General features: G+C 34.5%; 1 protein-coding gene across 1 annotated transcript; it reads left to right on the top strand.

Annotated features, from left to right (window-relative positions):
* Positions 1-3,905: 3,905 nt before the first annotated feature.
* Positions 3,906-5,080, top strand: LOC11435761 (uncharacterized). The gene is made up of 2 exons (XM_003622667.4): positions 3,906-4,193; positions 4,284-5,080. Exons 1-2 carry the CDS (start codon positions 3,949-3,951, stop codon positions 4,864-4,866), a joined length of 828 nt encoding a protein of 275 aa, XP_003622715.3. The 5' UTR covers positions 3,906-3,948; the 3' UTR covers positions 4,867-5,080.
* The last annotated feature ends 13,434 nt before the right edge of the window (positions 5,081-18,514 follow it).

Below are 18,514 nucleotides of genomic sequence, written 5' to 3'. Positions count from 1 at the left end.
CTGATAGTTAATAGTGAGTTGGGTTCTGCTTGATCCTGGTTGTGCTGCTAATTCCCTGCTCATGTCTGATTTGGGTAAACCCTTTAATTCTCCAGTGTAGAGATTTTATCTTGATAATCTGTGTAGATTTCAAGTTTAATTCTAGTTGTTTAGGTTTTTCCTAGATATAAAAAAGGGTCCATCTACATGCCAATAAATCGCACAAGAGTGTATTTAGCAGTGTGATTATCCAGCTTTTTAGGTGCATTTGGCTGATTTGATAGGTGATAAGCTATTATCTATAATTCTATATAGAAGTTGGTAATAATGAACTTATTCAAACATCAGGCATAAGTTTGCTATCATTTCTGTTCATAGATTATAAATTTGTTTCTACTTCATTTGACAGGAGAGTATTGTTATTTTAGACTTCTGCTTGCAAAGCAAGATTCTAAAGTTAAGAACGGAAAATGAGAGATTGATGATTTATTGGATTTTCTAAGGAAGACATTGATTTTTTCACCATGATTCATATTTAGGAGACCTGTAATAAGAGTTGCCAATGAATGGCATTTCTCTATCAGCTCAGAGTGCGGCAGGTGGTATAGTAATCCTATAGAAAGTCAAATTGCAGGTGATGTAGTTTGAAGACCTACAAACACGAGATATTTCAACTCACTTCCTTTACTTCCTTGATTAACATTCAGCATATAACACAGATATGATATGTTATGACATTCACAAAATATAAGTTATATATTGACTGGTTTTGGTTGGGTTTAGGTTAAAAGACTGGTTAGTTCACCACATTGTTGTGTCAACCACCACCTTTTCTGTTCTTTTTTTTTTTTTTTGCAAAAATTATCTCTTCCTTTCCCGTTCCTCTGCACTGCTGGTTGTGCATGTGACCACACCACTCTGCACCTGCTACCCCCTTCCCACATATGATTATTTGGGGCGTGTCTATGTTTTGGGTCATATGAAGGTGAAAATTGGATGCATTTTTTTTTTCATTTAATAAAGAGGACTTTGTTAGGCATGCTTTGGGAAGATGATGCCACATATTTCCTTCACGGGGTTCAAGTTCAACCATTGATCTCTCCCATTTTAATGTTGTTTTAGCATTTCTTCTTTGTTTAAAGCATCACGTGCTTGTATCTGTTTTGCCATTTCTTCATGGGTGGAATGAAGATCGAGGGAAGTTTGGGTGTGGCTTATAAATTGATTCTGTATGTCTTCCTAAAGTCTTATGACCAGTTATTTCTGATTATACAACCACCAAGCAGAATTGGTAATTTAAAAAGTTGGGGAGTATATATGTAGTTTTTTGGTGAGTATATATGAAGTTAATACATTATCCGGATGCTTGTGAAAAAAGATAATTTCTGATGGGAAAATCCACGTGGAGGGGAGTTTTTGTTTTAAAAAAAAAAAACAGTGGAGAAGTGAGGGATTATTCTCAATTAAAGTGTACTAGAGTTAATTTAGAACCCTCTGAAGGGTCTCTTAAGGTTATAAGGCAGGACTTTTACTACTGGATTGGCATGGATACTTAACGCGTTAGCTACAGCATTGCACGGGTCGATACGCACAGCCGCCTAGTATCCATCGTTTACGGCTAGGACTACTGGGGTCTCGAATCCCATTCGCTCCCCTAGCTTTCGTCTCAGTGTCATTACTATGGTAACTCATCCACCACCCATAATTGTAACTCTTGATCGGCTTATTTAAGAGGTTGAACAATCTACCAGATGCGTGCATAGAACAATTCTCTCCCATACCATCAAGCTGCAACCAATTCATATACAGTGTATTTCAGCACAGCAGGATCATATTCTATCCCTCGTGTAACCAATACAAACAAATTTATTTACACACCTCTACTCGACCATATTCTGCACCAGGATCGTAAACATGATTCATATTATACACCTCTACTCGACCACTACGCTGTCTCACAATGTTACTATCGTAGATCACAACAGTGACGTATACACAGTTGATCATACTATACTCTTAAAAGAAAGTCAGCAAGTCATTTGATCCTTCTACACCGTACGTGTTGTGTATTATGCACTTAAGCCAGTAATGTGAAGCAAAAGCAACCGTGATTTTGACAGTCAGATGCTGTTGAGTAAATTTGATTTTTCTTTTTACATAATTGATTTTGACAGTAAGGATCCTTCAACAAAAAAAAAAAAAAAAAACTTGTTAAGGATAGAGTTTAGAGATTTAGCCTCTATTGGTTTTTAGTATGAAATTTATTGTCCAACTCCATTTTACATGAATTATAAAAATAAATCATTTAGGTTTAATTAACTTTTAACCAAAATTCATTTTTATTATCTCATAACCAAATACACTAAGTCTGCATTATGAGCTTTTCTGTTACCTTGTGTCCTTTTTCAGTTATGCAAACGATTTTCTCTCTTTTTTGTAGATGAATATGATAAGTACTCATCAACAACCTATGCATGGAGATGAATCTTCACTTATCGTTCATAACAACCATGCTACGATAAATATATTACCCACCATCGTCACTTTTGTATTTTATCCATAGTCATTCTTTTTTGATTTGACATACTCCTAGTCCCATGCATAGATTTTTCACCTACTCCACCAATTTTTCTTCAAGGCTTCCTCGTTTCTAAACAGCAAACACAGCCTTGCTTACAAAGATGAACCTAAGCTGTATTATACTTATACGAAAGTAAGAGAAAATAGCTAATAAAAAATATGCATTCAATGTCAAATTGCGACATATAACCAAAAAAAAACTATCCTTGTGAAAGTGTTAGTGGTACGAATTTAACTTTTTCTAATCTCAAACGAAAGAATGTAAGATCTAAGGAGAATAACACTTTGATTAAAATGTATTAAATAAACTATTAAATTAGTTGATTACGTGAGATACTCAGATTATAAATATTGTAAAAAGGTCTCTGACTTGATTAAATTGGTCTTTAAATTTAACCATTCACTATCGATTAGTAGATATTTATATACATTTTAACAATTTTGTTTCTATCTCTTGTTCAAAAAAGAACAAATGTTTCTATCTTAACACTTACTATCATTTTTTTTAACATGTTTTTCAAAAGACTAATATTAGTAAAATTTGACAGAAGAGAAATACATTTTTTTTTAGTACTCTCTCTAACATTCATTTTTCTATTGTGTGAAACTTATGTGAGACTCGTCACTTTAGATAAGATCTATTTTCTCTGTCAAAAAAAAAAGAAGAAGACAAGATCTATTTTCAATGTATAGTATTCATACGAATTTCATTCAATAAAAAAGTAAGTGTTAGAGAAATTGTTAAAAAGAGTGTATATACCATTTCTTGCCGCTAACTTTTGAAAAAATAATGATATTTGAACAACCATTTGAGATAAATTCATTGTTCTTCTTTTTTATCAGTCAAAAACAATAAAGAGAAGGAAAAAAAATGAAGAGAGAATAAAAACATAATATAAATATAAATTAGAAGTTGTAAAAAAAAATGTACAAATATTAATTCTCCTTTTGAAAATAGGCTTAATAGCAGTTTTAGCCTCCTCACTTTTCCAAAGTTGCGATTTTGGCCCTCTAAAAAAAATACAAAATCGCCCTCTAAATTTTGCATCTGTGTCAGTTTTGGTCCCAAATATCAATTTTGACTTTGTCTACGCTGACGTGGCACCCTAAGTGAGGTGCCCCTAAATGAGGTGCCACGTGTTATTTTTTTTACCAAAAATTGATCTTGGGGCAAAAACTTAGAGGATGGTTTTATAATTTTTTTTTAAAGGTCAAAATCACAACTTCGTGAAAATTAGGAAGCGAAACCTTGAAAATATCCCCAATCTCAAATATAATATTTCTTTAGAACGTGTTAACCCTGATTTATTCTCTCTCCGTTGAAAAGGAATCTGACTGACCGAGTGTGAAACCTCAAAACAAGTTTGCCTGTTATTACTTAACTCTCTAATGTCCTTATCCTACCCATCCCCATTTGCCTTAACTTTCCTTACGTATCTTTTGAAACTTTCAGACAAATCTCAAAAGCAATACAAAGCAAACACATCTTTTGAGCAAACTCAAACTCAAACTCAAAAGCAAATACATCTGAAAACGAAACCTTCTCCCACATCTCCAAGCAATTATTTCTTCTTAACCCTCCAAAACTTTCAACTTCATACCCCCTCCCCTCCCCTTCATCAATCAATGGATGAGTAAGTATCTCTCTTTCATTTTTCAACCTTACATTTAATTTAAATTTACTAACATTTACTAAAAAATGGAAACGTTACATTACATTACAGATCAGAGCAATCTCCAAAGAATTACTACCCAAACCAACGAAACGACATAACAAGAATATCATCAATGTCATCCTCATCAACAACAAGTGTCCACGTCACCGCATTAGACGGACTAGTCAACGTAAACTCCCTATTCACAATCGCCGTATTCGTCGGCCTATCTCTAACAACTCCAGGCCAACGCAGCTTAGAGAATCGCTCCTCTTGCGACGCCGGCATCGACGTCGCAAAGAAGCTTCTAGTCTTTGAAGTTGTTTCCTTCAGCTTCTTTCTCTCATCTTCCCTAGTCGCTCAAGGTCTTAAACTTGCTCTCAATCTTCTCAACAGTAAGGATGTGGATGAAGCTTTTCGTGCACATATTAATTTGAAGGTTCTGAGATGGGGGATGTTGGGATCTGCTTTGGGATCTGTTATGGGGTGTTTGTTTTTGATGCTTTCGATGGTGAATGTTATTGAGATTAGGTTGGGGATGTTGTCTTGTGGAAGTAAATCTGCTGCTCATGCTGTTGCTGTTATGGCTGTTCTTGTTACTTCTGCTCTTGTTGTTTATATTTCTACTGCTATTTATGCTTTTACTCACTAGATTTGGAATTGAAATTATGTTTCTTTGTTATGTTTTTTGATATATGAAATGGATTTCTGATTCGGTAATAGTTGCTAATTTATGTGATTTTTGAATGACAGCAAAATCATAGCACTGTCACTACTGAACGAAAGTGTGTCGCGTGTCTGACATGTATATGTTTGTAACACGGATTGATACATGTGATGACATTGAATGATGTCATTTTCTTAAATTAGTATTGGTGTCGACGTGTCAATGTCGTGTTCAGTGTCGGTCTGTGCTTCATAGGTTGCTTCATTATATAGTGACTAGTCAGTGGTGTTGCTTGGAATTGAATTCAATGTGGGATTAGGTTTAGGGATTTAGTTATAGTCAATTGTTTACGTCATGTGCAATTTGGTTTTACCTGATTTTGTTGGGAAGTTCTATATAGGACTGATACTTTAGATTGAAAGTGTATGTATCTGAGTTTTTGAGTGTTTGACACTAACACAACACGGACATGTGTGATTACATATAGTTCCTTATATTTTTGCAAATTATTAAGTGTGTGGTCTCCGCCAGCCACCGGTATTGGCTACCAGCATTCAACACATGTGGCCGCCACCAACTACTACTACTACGGTACTACCCCTTCCAAGAACTATTATTAAGCGTCTATGTTTTGGTGTCCATGTCTTGTATGTCTAGTCTTTGTTTTCTTAGTGCTTCATAGATCTAATTTGCCGTGGTTGGTTGGTGGTGCATGCATTTCTTGTTGAAGGAGCAAGAGAGTGATTTTTAGAATCTGTATACGTGGATGGAACTTGGTTTGATTGAATGAACTTTTGGTCTTAACTGCGGAGTGGTTGTAGGATTTTGTTGAAGCTCTCTCAGGTTTGAAGATTGCTTTTGTATATAGAGTCTGCAAACGAGTTGTGGTTCTTTGCGCGATGATTTGCTATTAGTAAGTTTTTCCCAATATGTGGTTATAGAGGGTTCAGTAAGGTTTTCAGTTGTGACGTGGTTGCAGACTTGCAGTCATATGAAGATCTTTCAAACTGTGGATAATTGCATCCAAATGCAGCTGATAGTTGCAAACAGCTCTAAAATGTTGATAATGCACCTGTAATTTCAGTTCCATATCGCAATTTGAAACATTAGAACTCAGTTCAATAGACTGGGTTCATTTTTATTGAAGGAATTAAGTTTTTGTTCGCTTCAGAACATCATGATTAGTGTTGCTTGTGAGATACCTGATTTCCATGAAATGGTTTGGGTTAAGTTCTCAGAACTTTGGTTATGCTGAATTACGTAGGTGAAAGAACAGTGCCTTTACACTCGGTGTGCCGAAATCGTAGTTCGTTTTAGCTTAGTTAGCTGGAAAAGTTTAGAGTTAGTACCGTGGTTTATGGAACGACTTACTTTGACTGATTGAGCTTCAAGTCAAAACTGCAGTCGTAGGACGTAAAAGTTGCTGAATATGGAGTCACTTGCATTCTGGCTTTCATTTAATATACTGTATGGATTTTGCTTGGTGTCTTAGTGTTTGAAGCTCAATGGGTGTGGATTTTTTATGGTGACCAATATTTTAGTTGTTGTTGCCATAGAATGCATAGTTTCCTCTAAAGCAGCAACAGGGTAAAAAAAAATTACGAAGTCTTCTCCATTGCATCTTATGTGTAAACTTGGTTTCACAAAAGAGGGTGATTGTGAAATAAACTAGCTAGCCTTTATGGTTGCAAAAAGGGGTGAAATCCGAGTCAAGATTCTCTTCATTTTTTTCTATTATCGAAGTTTTAATAACATAAATACAATAATGTGGCATTTGGGGGTCCAATCATTTAATATACATTTCAAAACTATAGTAATGGAGATGAAAAATGGAGATAAAAAAATTGAGAGGATCCCAACTCGTGGAATTTGTTTGATTTGATGGAAGATTGTTGAACACACATGTGAATCTCTCTTATGTCAATTGATTTGAACCCCAAATAAATCACAAACACCCACATTTGAAAAATGGAAACCCTTCATTTGCAAAAGTGAGTGTTTAAAGGTTTCAGCCTATCGCATGTTGGTCATAGAACATTACAACACAACTCAAAATCCTTATTATTAAATTAAAATTCAAATCCATAACATATTATGTTTAGAAAGACTACATAAAGAGATAATCCATAGCAATAAACCCAAACATCGATGTCACAATGATAAAAACCACATAAAATCTCATGAAGTTAAACATAAAACCCAACATCCAAAAGAAATATCAAATAGAGTAAACAAAGAACTGGTCTCCAAATCCATTATCTCAAAATGAAGTCACCACGAACTACAATTTGAAATCTTCCTGAGGGCCCACTGTGTACCTAACATGTACCAAACAGGTAAAAAAAGACACATACTTAAAAGGTGTTAGTTCATAATAAGACACATACAAAAGAAATAAATCATTCTTTCATAATTAAGGTCTAATACTCTATCAATAAATACTACAACATCCACTTTTGAAAACCTCAAGAATCATCATAGACCATTTTAAAAACACTTGGTGGATTATTATTAAAATTATACAACTAATATTTCACAATTTCATGAGTCCTATCACAATTATCTGATATCGAGATATACTAAAATATTAGATACATAAAGATAGCATCTCTATCATAAGAGAAATAGGATACAACATGTTAGATAATAAAATACTAGGCTTAAGTTATTGGACTTTTATACTAATAAATTAGCAATCTATTATGTTTTATTATATATTGGTTTCTAATCTACGTTATTGCAAGACCGTTGTTAATTATATTAAAAACCTAGCTGTCTCTTTGTACCCATATTGAAACTCTCTAATGTTAACATGGTATACAGAGCATGGTTTGATCGTCTTTAAATTGTTTGTAGCTTCCGCTATTGAGTTTTCAAAAGTTTGGGAATGTTGTGTGATTGATTTGGTTTAATTTCTTTTGGTTTGGTCTTTTTTGGTTTGTTTTGTTTCTTTTGCTTGAATAATTTCATGATAGTCTGATTTAGTTTAATTTTGTTCATCCATTTGATTTTGAAGATAGTGTTGAAGTTGGATATATGAAACTATTGCAATATATAGACACCACTTGCAACATTGGATTGAGAAAATTGTCGTTAAAAAAAAGGAGTTGGATCGAGTATACAATTTGGAATTTGCTACCATAGTTGTGTTTGAAGTTATTGGATTAATTAAGAGGCAGATCGGTAATAAGAAAAAAATAGGGAGATCCACTCAATTTTGTTTATTTGGTGCGGTTGTTATGAAATTTTATGATAAATTGTATGAAAAACAGATCCTCAGCAACCAATTTCTCTGATGCTGCCTCTACTGCACCGATCTCATCCATTTGATTAATCTATCGGCTAGGATATAAAGTATAAGCACAAAATTAAAAACAATTGAATTTTCCCTTTTCTTGTACGAATTTCCTCTGTATGAAACCATTGAGTGTCATCAAGAGAGAAAGAGAACAAGAAGCAATCCAAAAATTGACCCATGGGGACAATTTGTTGATGGGATTGATTATGTTGGTTGTAACAGCCCGATTTTTGTTAGATTTAATTTTAATTGTTTTAATGTGTATTTATTTATGCTCGTATGTGGTTAATTGCCCATGTGTGTATTTTAATGAGTTTTCGTGTTAGAATCATATTTTAGTCATTTTGTAAGTAAGGGTAATCTAGTAATTTTACGGTGAGGATTATTTTTAGTGCTTAGTGTGAATTATTATTTTATTAAGTCTTGTTGGATTTATTTATTATTGAGAATTTACCCATATGTCGGGATTCAGAGAATTTATATGATAATGTATTTTGATCTCATGACATATATACTTTAGAGATGTATGATGTATATCTGCTGCGACTGTTGAAATTTTTTATACATGCATGTTTTTTTTTGTTTTTCTTGAATAAATGCTTTATTCGCGTGTTTTATCGCTTTAATAGAAATAGGGCGTTACAAGTTTGTATCAGAGCCGTGGTCAGTCTTGTCCGGACTAGTATTCGTTGAATTTCTTGTTTGTACACGAATGGTAATGGATTACTTTCGGTACTTATTGTGTTGTTTCGTTCTTTTAGGTGGGTTTGAGCATAGTAGGGGAGAAGCGGGTTGTTTCAGGTTTATTGGGTATGGCAAGGGAGGTATCTTTGGTTGCAGAGGCTCTTTTGGTTGTGTTTTGTGTTAAGGTTCATTTTGATTTTGAGTTGGATCCTGTGTGTCTTCCGTTGAAGCATATGGATGTGATCTCTGGTATGGATTGAATGTTGTCTTTTGGTGTTAGCATTAATTGTTTAATCAAGAGTATAACATTTTCGAAGCCGGTAGCTGAGGTAGGAGGGAAGTTCTTGACCGCGGAGCAAGTGAAGAAGTCCTTGGACGGTGAAACTTGTGTGTTTATGATGTTTGCTTCAGTGAAGGAGAGTAGTGAGAAGGGAATTGGCGATTTTCCGGTAGTGCAAGAGTTTCCAGAAGTTTTCCCGGACGACATTACCGAATTACCGCCGGAGAGGGAAGTTGAGTTTGCGCCGTATTTTGATTGCGCCGTATCGGATGTCTGCATCAGAGTTGAGTTAATTGAAGAAGCAGTTAGAAGAGTTGTTTGAGAAACAGTTTATCAGGCCGAGTGTTTCTCCGTGGGGTGCTCCAGTGTTGTTAGAAGGATGGAAGCATGAGGTTGTGTGTGGATTATCGGTAGTTGAACAAGGTGACGATTAAGAATCAGTATCCGCTTCCGAGGATTGATGATTTGAGGGATCAGCTGGTTGGTGTGGAAGTATTTAGTAAAATTGATTTGAGATCAAGATATCATCAGATTAGAGTGAAGACGGAAGATATATCCAAAACCGCGTTTCGAATGAGGTATGGACACTATGAGTATTCTGTGATGCCATTTGGAGTATCCAATGCGCCAGGTGTCTTCATGGAATATATGAATAGAATATTTCATCCTTTTCTAGACCGTTTTGTGGTGGTGTTTATAGATTATATTTTGGTATATTCAAAGTCTAGGGAGGAGCATGTTGTGCATTTAAGAATTGTGTTGCGCGTCTTGAAGGAGAATCAGTTATGTGCTAAGTTGTCTAAGTGTGAATTTTGGTTGCGTGAAGTGAGTTTCCTTGGTCATGTGATTTCGAAGGGTGGTATTGTCGTGGATCCGTCGAAGGTTGATGCAGTGTTGCTGTGGGAATCACCTAAGTCTGTTTTCGAGGTTAGAAGTTTTCTTGGATTAGCAGGTTATTATCAGAGGTTCATTGAGGGATTCTCTAAGTTGGCGTTGCCATTGACGCAGTTGACTCGGAAAGGACAAGCTTACGTTTGGGATGCTAAGTGTGAGAAGAGTTTCCAAGAGTTGAAGAAGAGGTTGACTTTAGCTCCAGTGTTGATTTTCCCAATCCAAAGGAATCTTTTGTTGTGTATTGTGATGCTTCTAAGATGGGTCTTGGTGGTGTGCTTATGCAGAATCGTCAGGTTGTGGCTTATGCTTCAAGGCAGTTGAAAGTGCATGAGAAGAACTATCTGACTCATGATTTGGAATTGGCGGCAGTTGTGTATGCATTGAAGATTTGGAGGCATTATCTGTTTGGTTCTAAGTTTGAAGTGTTCAGTGACCACAAGAGTTTGAAGTACTTGTTTGATCAGAAAGAGTTGAATATGAGGCAGAGAATGTGGTTGAAGTATCTTAAGGATTTCGATTTTCAGTTGAGTTATCATCCTGGGAAGGAAAATGTTGTTGTCGACGCTTTGAGTAGAAAGACTTTGCATATGTCTGCTTTGATGGTTAAAGAGTTGGAATTGATTGAGAAGTTTCGAGATTTGAGTTTGGTAAATGACTTGATGCCGGATGGTGTGAGGTTAGGAATGTTGAAGCTGATAAGTAATATTTTGGAAGAGATTAAGAATGGTCAAAAGGAATATTTGGAACTCGTGGATCGAGTGGTGTTAGTTAATCAAGGTAAAGGTGGGGACTTCAGATTGGATGAGAATGGTGTTTTAATGTTTCATGATCGAGTTTGTGTGCCGTATGTGCTTGAGCTTAAGAGACAGATTTTGGACGAAGGTCACAGGAGTAGTCTGAGTATTCATCCAGGAGCGACGAAGATGTATTAGGATTTGAAGAGGTTGTTTTGGTGGCCTGGAATGAAGAAGGAGATTGCGGAATTTGTTTATGCTTGCTTTGTTTGTCAGAAGTCGAAGATTGAACATCAGAGACCGTCGGGTTTGATGCAACCGTTGTTTGAGCCAGAGTGAAAGTGAGATAGTATCTCTATGGACTTTGTTGGAGCATTGCCGAAGACTGTTAAGGGTTTTGATTCGATTTGGGTGATTGTTTATCGGTTGACGAAGTCAGCACATTTTGTTCCTATCAAGACCGGTATGTCTGTGGCGAAGTTGGCTGAGATCTACATTGAGCAGGTTGTTAGGTTGCATGGTATTCCTTCTAGTATTGTGTCGGATCGGGATCCGAGGTTTACTTCTAAGTTTTGAAAAAGTTTGCAAGCTGCTTTGGGAAATAAGTTGAGGTTGAGTTCGGCTTATCATCCCCAGACCGAGAGGACTATTCAGAGTTTGGAGGATTTATTGAGAGCTTGTGTTTTGGAGCAAGGTGTCAGTTGGGTCGAATGTTTACCGTTGATTAAGTTTACTTACAACAACAGTTTTCATTCTAGTATCGGTATGGCACCGTTTGAGGCTCTGTATGGTCGGAGGTGTTTTGAATCAGGTGAAAGTGCTTTGTTAGGACCGGAGGTTGTGCAAGAGACTACGGAAAAAGTTAAGATGATTCAAGAGAAAATGAAAGCGTCTCAGAATAGGCAGAAGAGTTGTCATGATAAGAGGAGGATGGACATTGAGTTTCAGGTTGGTGATCATGTGTTTTTTAAGAGTGAATCCGGTAACCGGTGGTGGACGTGCTTTGAAGTGTAAGAAATTGACTCCTCGTTTTGTTGGACCGTTTGAGATTATTGAGAAGGTTGGGGTTGCAGCGTATCGGATTGCGTTACCACCGCCTTTGTCGAATTTACATGATGTGTTTCATGTGTCTCAGTTGAGGAAGTATGTGTATGATGCGTCTAATGTGATTCAAGCGGATGATTTGGAAGTAAGAGATAATTTAACCGTTCAGACTTGGCTAGTTACGATTGCAGATCGTGAAGTGAAGCGTTTGCGTGACAAAGAGATCGTTTTGGTGAAAGTGATTTAGGTTGGACCAACTGGCGAGAGTGCGACTTGGGAATCGGAGAGTAGAATAAAGGTTTCGTATCCGGAGTTGTTTCCTCAAGGTAATTTTCGAGGGCGAAAATTCTTTTTAGGGGGGAGAGTTGTAATAGCCCGATTTTCGCTAGATTTAATTTTAATTGTTTTAATGTGTGTTTATTTATGCTCGTATGTGATTAATTGTCTATGTGTGTATTTTAATGGGTTTTCGTGTTAGAAGAGTATTTTGGTCATTTTGTAAGTAAGGGTAATTTAGTAATTTCATGATGAAGATTATTTTTAGTTCTTAGAGTGAATTATTATTTTACTAAGTTACTAGTGTGGTAATTAGTTTTGAGCGGGTAAGTGATCGTCGTTATTATCTTGTTGGATTTATTTATTATTGAGATTTTACCCATATGTCAGGATTTGGAGAATTTATATGATGATGTATTTTGATCTCATGACATGTATACTTTAGAGATGTATGATTTATATCCGCTGCGACTGTTGAAAATTTTTATACATGCATGTTGTTTTGGTTTTTATTGAAGACATAATAACGTCTATTTCTTGAATAAATACTTTATTCACGTGTTTTATCGCTTTAATTGAGATAAGACATTACATTGGTGACTTAAACTCTTTGGATTTGGTCTTGAAATTGCAACTGATTTTGCTGCAAAGTTTGTTCTCCAATTTGTAGATTTTGATGTTAACTATTGAGATCTATTATGTTGCTTGTGTCTTCGTAACACATGTTTTGATGAATTGTGTTATTATTCAAGCCTATGTTGTTGCCCTGTATGGTTTCAATTGATTTTCAAAACTTAATAGTTAGGGGTAACATTGTTGAACAACGTGAATATTGACATGTTGAACAAAATTGAATTAAATATATTATTATGTAGAAACACGGAATTGTAAGAAATGGAAACAAAATTATCGGCCTGAATATTAAGAAGAAGGATGCACATAAGTGTGAGAGTTCATGAGAATGATGGAAATGCATAGGTATTGGGTAGGGCAAAAGGTTTTTACTTCATGTTATATCTATGTTGTTGGATTTGTCTGATGACTGAGATGGAACAACAGAGAAACTGGCCGTCGAGGATCCAGATCCTAAATTGCATGTCTAATTCAAATGCAAAAAGGAATTGCTATTAATATGCTTGGTGCGGCTACCCTAGAAGTTTTGGTAAATGGTGGTTTGATCAATGCTACTTATTTGGTTGTTTGTCTCTCCAATTTTTGACAGGGCTTCGAATTTGGTTTGGTTCATTTTGGTTCACACTTGTTTATTTTTTCATTTCATATAAGAGAGATGAGAACTATCCAAATTTATTTGACAACTTTAGGTGTCTTGGAGGCTGCAGATTGCTTTGGGGATACCATTTTCTCATAGGAAGTCCGTGAGGGGGTATCCTTTCCCCCTAGATTCCATAATCACCCTAAGTAGTGCTGCAAATTTATAAGTTAAAAGACATCATCTTTACGTAGGAAGTCAGCGAGGGGATATCATTTCCTACATGAGCCAATGATGCCTCCTAATTGTGCAATTAATTCTTTCATTCTTTTAGAAGGATTTATGGAAGCTACTTTGAGTTATTAGAGAAACATCACATTTTCGTAGGAAGTTAGCTCTCTCTCCCCCTCTCCCTCTCCCTCTCCCCCTCTCTCTCTCTCTCTGTGTGTGTTTGATGGTCTATCTCCCTATAGGTTTCTTATGTTTGATTGTCTCTCCCTATTGATTCATTTGATTGATTGGTTATCCCCGTTTGATTATTCTGATTGATTGTTTTCCCCCTTTTGATTCTTCTTATTGATTGCACGTCTCCCTGTTGATTCTTCTAATTAATTGATTCTCTCTCTCTCTCTGCTCTGCTCTTATGTTTGGATGTTTATCTTTTTGTTTGGTTTGCTTTGACTTGATTTTTCTCTTTGTCTGGTTGATGGTGATGGTTCTTGGAGCTCTCTATTGATGATAACTCACTTCGGTTGCTGCTCTCTGTTGGTTCTGTTATCAGCTAATTTGTTTTATTTTCTGGGTTAATTTGTAACAAGCTTAAAGCTTAGTAAGCTTTAGCTTGAGGGGTACTGTTCAAATTTTAAATTATTTAGTATGTTTTTCGTATTTTGTTTGACAAACTCACATTGTTTCTGGTTGATGCATCATGAGTTTAAGGGTAGGTATTAGATAATAAAGTATTAGACTTAAGTTATTGTGTCTTTATATTAGTAAGTTAACGGTCCATTGAGTTTTATTATATGTTGGTTTGAAATCTATGCTATTGCAAGACCGTTGTTAATCATATTAGAAACATAGTTGTTTCTTTGTTCTCTATTGAAACCTTATATTGATAATACAACATACAATATTCAATTTAATCATACAAAGGTAAAATAATGTTAAGCATAATCCATGAAGCAGTGACCTTAACATACACAATGTGCACTATTTAGTAATTAAATCATAAGCACAAATTACGAACCACTACAAATAATGTACAAAAAGGTCAAGGGCCAACCCTTTCATCTAAGTCTACTTATTATTCCTGATTATGTCAATATCTTCTTCTCCTTAATAAATATTTACCATAACTTAATAGAGAAAAAATCTCAATGATTATGATACCTCCATTCCCAACCCAACAATGAGCAAAAATTTGTTTAATTATGCTTAAAATTTTAATTTTTTTAATGATTTTTTACATACTTGTTTAAAACATTATAAAAGGTTCCGCCACAATAAATTAGCTCAAAATTTTATTTTTTGGTCTAAATTTTCGTTAGTTTTATCTTGAATTTTTGACATTTAAAAAAAATTATATTTAATTCATTACATGTTAAAAAATTCTAATTTTTTATAAAAGAGATTATTATAATGTTCTTAACATGTCTGTTAAAAATCATTTAAAAATATAAAAGCTTAAGTATAATATAAAAATCATTTACATGTATAGTGCATATGTATAAACATTGCAATCACAAAATTATACCCTTAATGAACACAAAATATGCATTTTCATTCATGAAGAGTAAAAAATTTCTTAAGACGTATGAGCAATTAAAAATTAATTGAGTTAAATATAATTAAAAGCATGGTCAATATGATCAAAAGACATGAGATATATAAATCACCTCAATTCTTCTTAGTGTCGTGAATGAGGCATTCAAGGGAGTTCATCCGAGAAGATAAAAATGCAATACTAGTTTCAATCTGATCAAACCGTTCTTCCATAGATTGCTGCAAATTCTCCAATTGAGATAAGAACACCTCCCAGTGTTCATCTGGAGCAACATTTGTAGTCATAAGAATTTTCTCCTCATGGCGACTTTCGACATAATATTCCCCATCATTTTTCTTGCCTAATTCTAGGACAATAAATGTATCAACTTCAAAGATTATTCCATTCCCTCCGCCCGATTGTGTTTTCGGATGATTCATTTGAAAGAATCTGGTTTAGGGTTTTGATATTTCAAGATCAGTTTGATGGTTTGAGGAATTGTTTAGGTGAGATCAAGGAGGACAAAGAGTTATATTTGTTGTTCAAAGAAATAGAGTATGGATATTGGATTTTTGGGATAGATTAGGGTTGATGGTTTACACAAAACCAAGAAAATGAAGCAAATTTGTGTTCTGAATATCGAAAAATGGTCCATTTTTAATGTAATATTTTATATTTTCACTTTTGACTTAATAAGTAATATATTAAATTTTGTCAAAAAAAAAAAGTAATATATTAAATTAAATATTTTAATAATCGCTTTAACTTTTTAATTATCAATATAGCTTCATATTTTGCTTAATTGTAAAATTATTTTCCGTAGTTATTGCATAACTTCAAAATTTCCGTCCATGTACATTATACTAATATTTCTTTTTACGTATATTTTATTTTATATATTAATTAAATTATAGAAACTATATGAATGAAAATAAATATAATTATTTTAATATAATCAATCCGTTGTGCTTCATAAAAGCTAGATGTTACCACAAATGTTAGCACTCTTACCGTTTGTGAAAGCTCGATTGGTTTATGTTGACATGGTGTTCTAGTTACTAATAATGATAGTTGATTCATAATGACAAGATTCTTTGTAGATCTCAAGTGCATACGCCAAACATAGTCTTGATATGAAGTACTGACTTTTTTAGTGGTAAAGACATTATTGTCCCATTGGGCGTGGAAAATTTTATTGATGGAGTAAGAATTTAGTCGAGGTATTGGTTGTAATCCTCAATTGTGATTCCATTTTCTCCAAACGATCATGTCAAGGAAGAAACATGGTTAAAACAAGAATGGTTCATACAAGTCATCTAGAATTTCGATGATAAAAAAATATTGAAGAACAATTAGAATATTAACATATGTTCAAGTGTGCAGATCTAAGGATAAGTCTATCATAATGAATGAACATATGAAGAGCGTCAGAAGGAACATGAGAAGTTTAGAAGACTATAGTAGAAGATCTAAAGGAAGGTCAACCAAAAGTCAACGTCCTTAGAAGAAGGATGTCTCAGAGAAGATGGAGGGTTATCTCAATAGATTCTGTGTAGGACATCAGACTCAGAATTCGACTAGGATACTTGGATATAAGGGACCCAGAATCCACATAAGCTTTGTCTTATCATGTGAATTGTCCCTATCATAGTATCCGATAGAGCATTTCTTTTATCTTCTTCTGTCTACGTGTGCAAACAGACAAATGACCTCAAGAATAACGAGAATGCAACATATAATTCTTCCTTCAACAAAGGACATTTCAACGGAATTATCCATATCAGGTAAAGGGCCGACGTTCTTGATTGAAGATTCTCAACGACTTTTATTTGCGCTGACACTCTTCTTAAATATCTCTCAAATTACTGCCCATATAAGGAGTTGAAGATCTGAAGAAGAAGTAACAAGACTCTGTTATTTTTCTATGCCATTACTCTATCAAATCTAATAGCGCAAAACACTTAAGATTTTATCTTTGAAGTTCATATCTCAGAAATCCGAAAGAGTAGTTCAGTTTACACTACCATTGTTAAATCTAATGTAAGAACAAATTAACTTTTTGCAGTTGTGTAAACATTTTAAAAAGTCTCTCTCCTGCGTGCTTGAGCAGATAAGTCTCTTGGTGAAACCTTGAGCACCTAGGAGTCTCAGTTAGTTGTCATTGAGCAAAGGAAAGTCTTAAGCAGTTGTTCTCTTTTTTTTTCAAAGGCAATTAACAACGTCTCCTCCATGATTCTTCCTTGTGTACTTCCTGAATCAATTTCTTTTAACTCCAAATCGTCCTACAACTAACTCAGTAACTTGAAAGCCATGAATTTTTTATCAGTAACTTGAAAGGATGAATTTTTTGATCAACTTTTGAAACAAACAGCGAATTTTACATCCTTAAATGACATAATAGGTTTCACCTTTGTTACCAAGCTTAAACTAATTTTAATCTTCTGGTCTATCTAGGTTAATTTGTTTAACTTAACTTTTTTGGTGAATCAATTTTTATTTTTATATCAATTGTTTTAAAGAAGCATACAAAAAAAATTACAAATCACCATATGCCCCTCCTCATCAATTGAAGAAAGTGTGGCAGGTTAAATTAAAATAAATTGATATAGGGAGGAAGAGGTGTGCGTGAGATAGAAGAGGAAGAAAATCTTCCTCCCTTTTTCGCAGGGTAAAATGAGTTGAAAAATTTAGAATGAAGGGAGAGAAAGGAGTGATGGGAACTGTAGACAGTGATGACAAAGTTACACACGTGCGTGGTAAAGGAATAAATATATGAGAGATAAATTTAACTATTTAAGATCTCAATTGTTAATTTCAATCCAACGGTCATTATCTATTCCTCTCACCCTCTCATAATAATTTAAATCAAACCTTGTAAAAGAGCTGTGATGATGATTCGGTAATCCACTTTCAGTTTATAGAAGAGAAAAAGAAAGAAGAACAAAAACTAATCTTTTTTAAATCTTCATGGATTTCATTTATGCTGCACTTTCTACATGTTCCTGTCACTAATTAAAAGAATGCAGAATTTTATTCATTGAATTTCATAGTTTATCCCAAATTCATTTATTAGTAGTAGTTTGATGGTTTGATACAAAATAGTTTTCTTCTGGAAATCACGTTCATACTCATAGCTAAAAAAAGAAGACGAATAGAGTTGATGAAACATGATGATTTGGGCTGGAATTGGAGAAGTCGAATTGGAAAAGAAAAAAAAATAATTCTGAGAGAAGAAAGGAAGAGGGATGAAAGCGCTTACCCACTTAACTACAAGAGAGGACAATCACGTGTGTGTGCAACAGTGGAGGTATCACAAATAAATATCAGCCATTCGATTTGATCTAAGGGTTGTGATTTAACCCTCTCACTCTCATTTTAAATAGTGCTCTCATTTGATACATCCTATATATATATATATCTTTGTATTTTATACTTATCTGCTGCATTCATA

This window comes from Medicago truncatula, chromosome 7 (genome assembly GCF_003473485.1).
Source record: "Medicago truncatula cultivar Jemalong A17 chromosome 7, MtrunA17r5.0-ANR, whole genome shotgun sequence".
Lineage (NCBI taxonomy): Eukaryota > Viridiplantae > Streptophyta > Magnoliopsida > Fabales > Fabaceae > Medicago > Medicago truncatula.
The sequence above is the reverse complement of the archived record's forward strand: the minus strand, read 5'-3'. Positions and strand labels throughout refer to the sequence as shown.

Coding starts and splice junctions, on each gene's coding strand:
- LOC11435761 (XM_003622667.4), top strand. CDS start 3,949: ATGTCCTTATCCTACCCATCCCCATTTGCCTTAACTTTCCTTACGTAT. Junction 4,194..4,283: donor CTTCATCAATCAATGGATGA/GTAAGTATCTCT, acceptor ATTACATTACAG/ATCAGAGCAATCTCCAAAGA.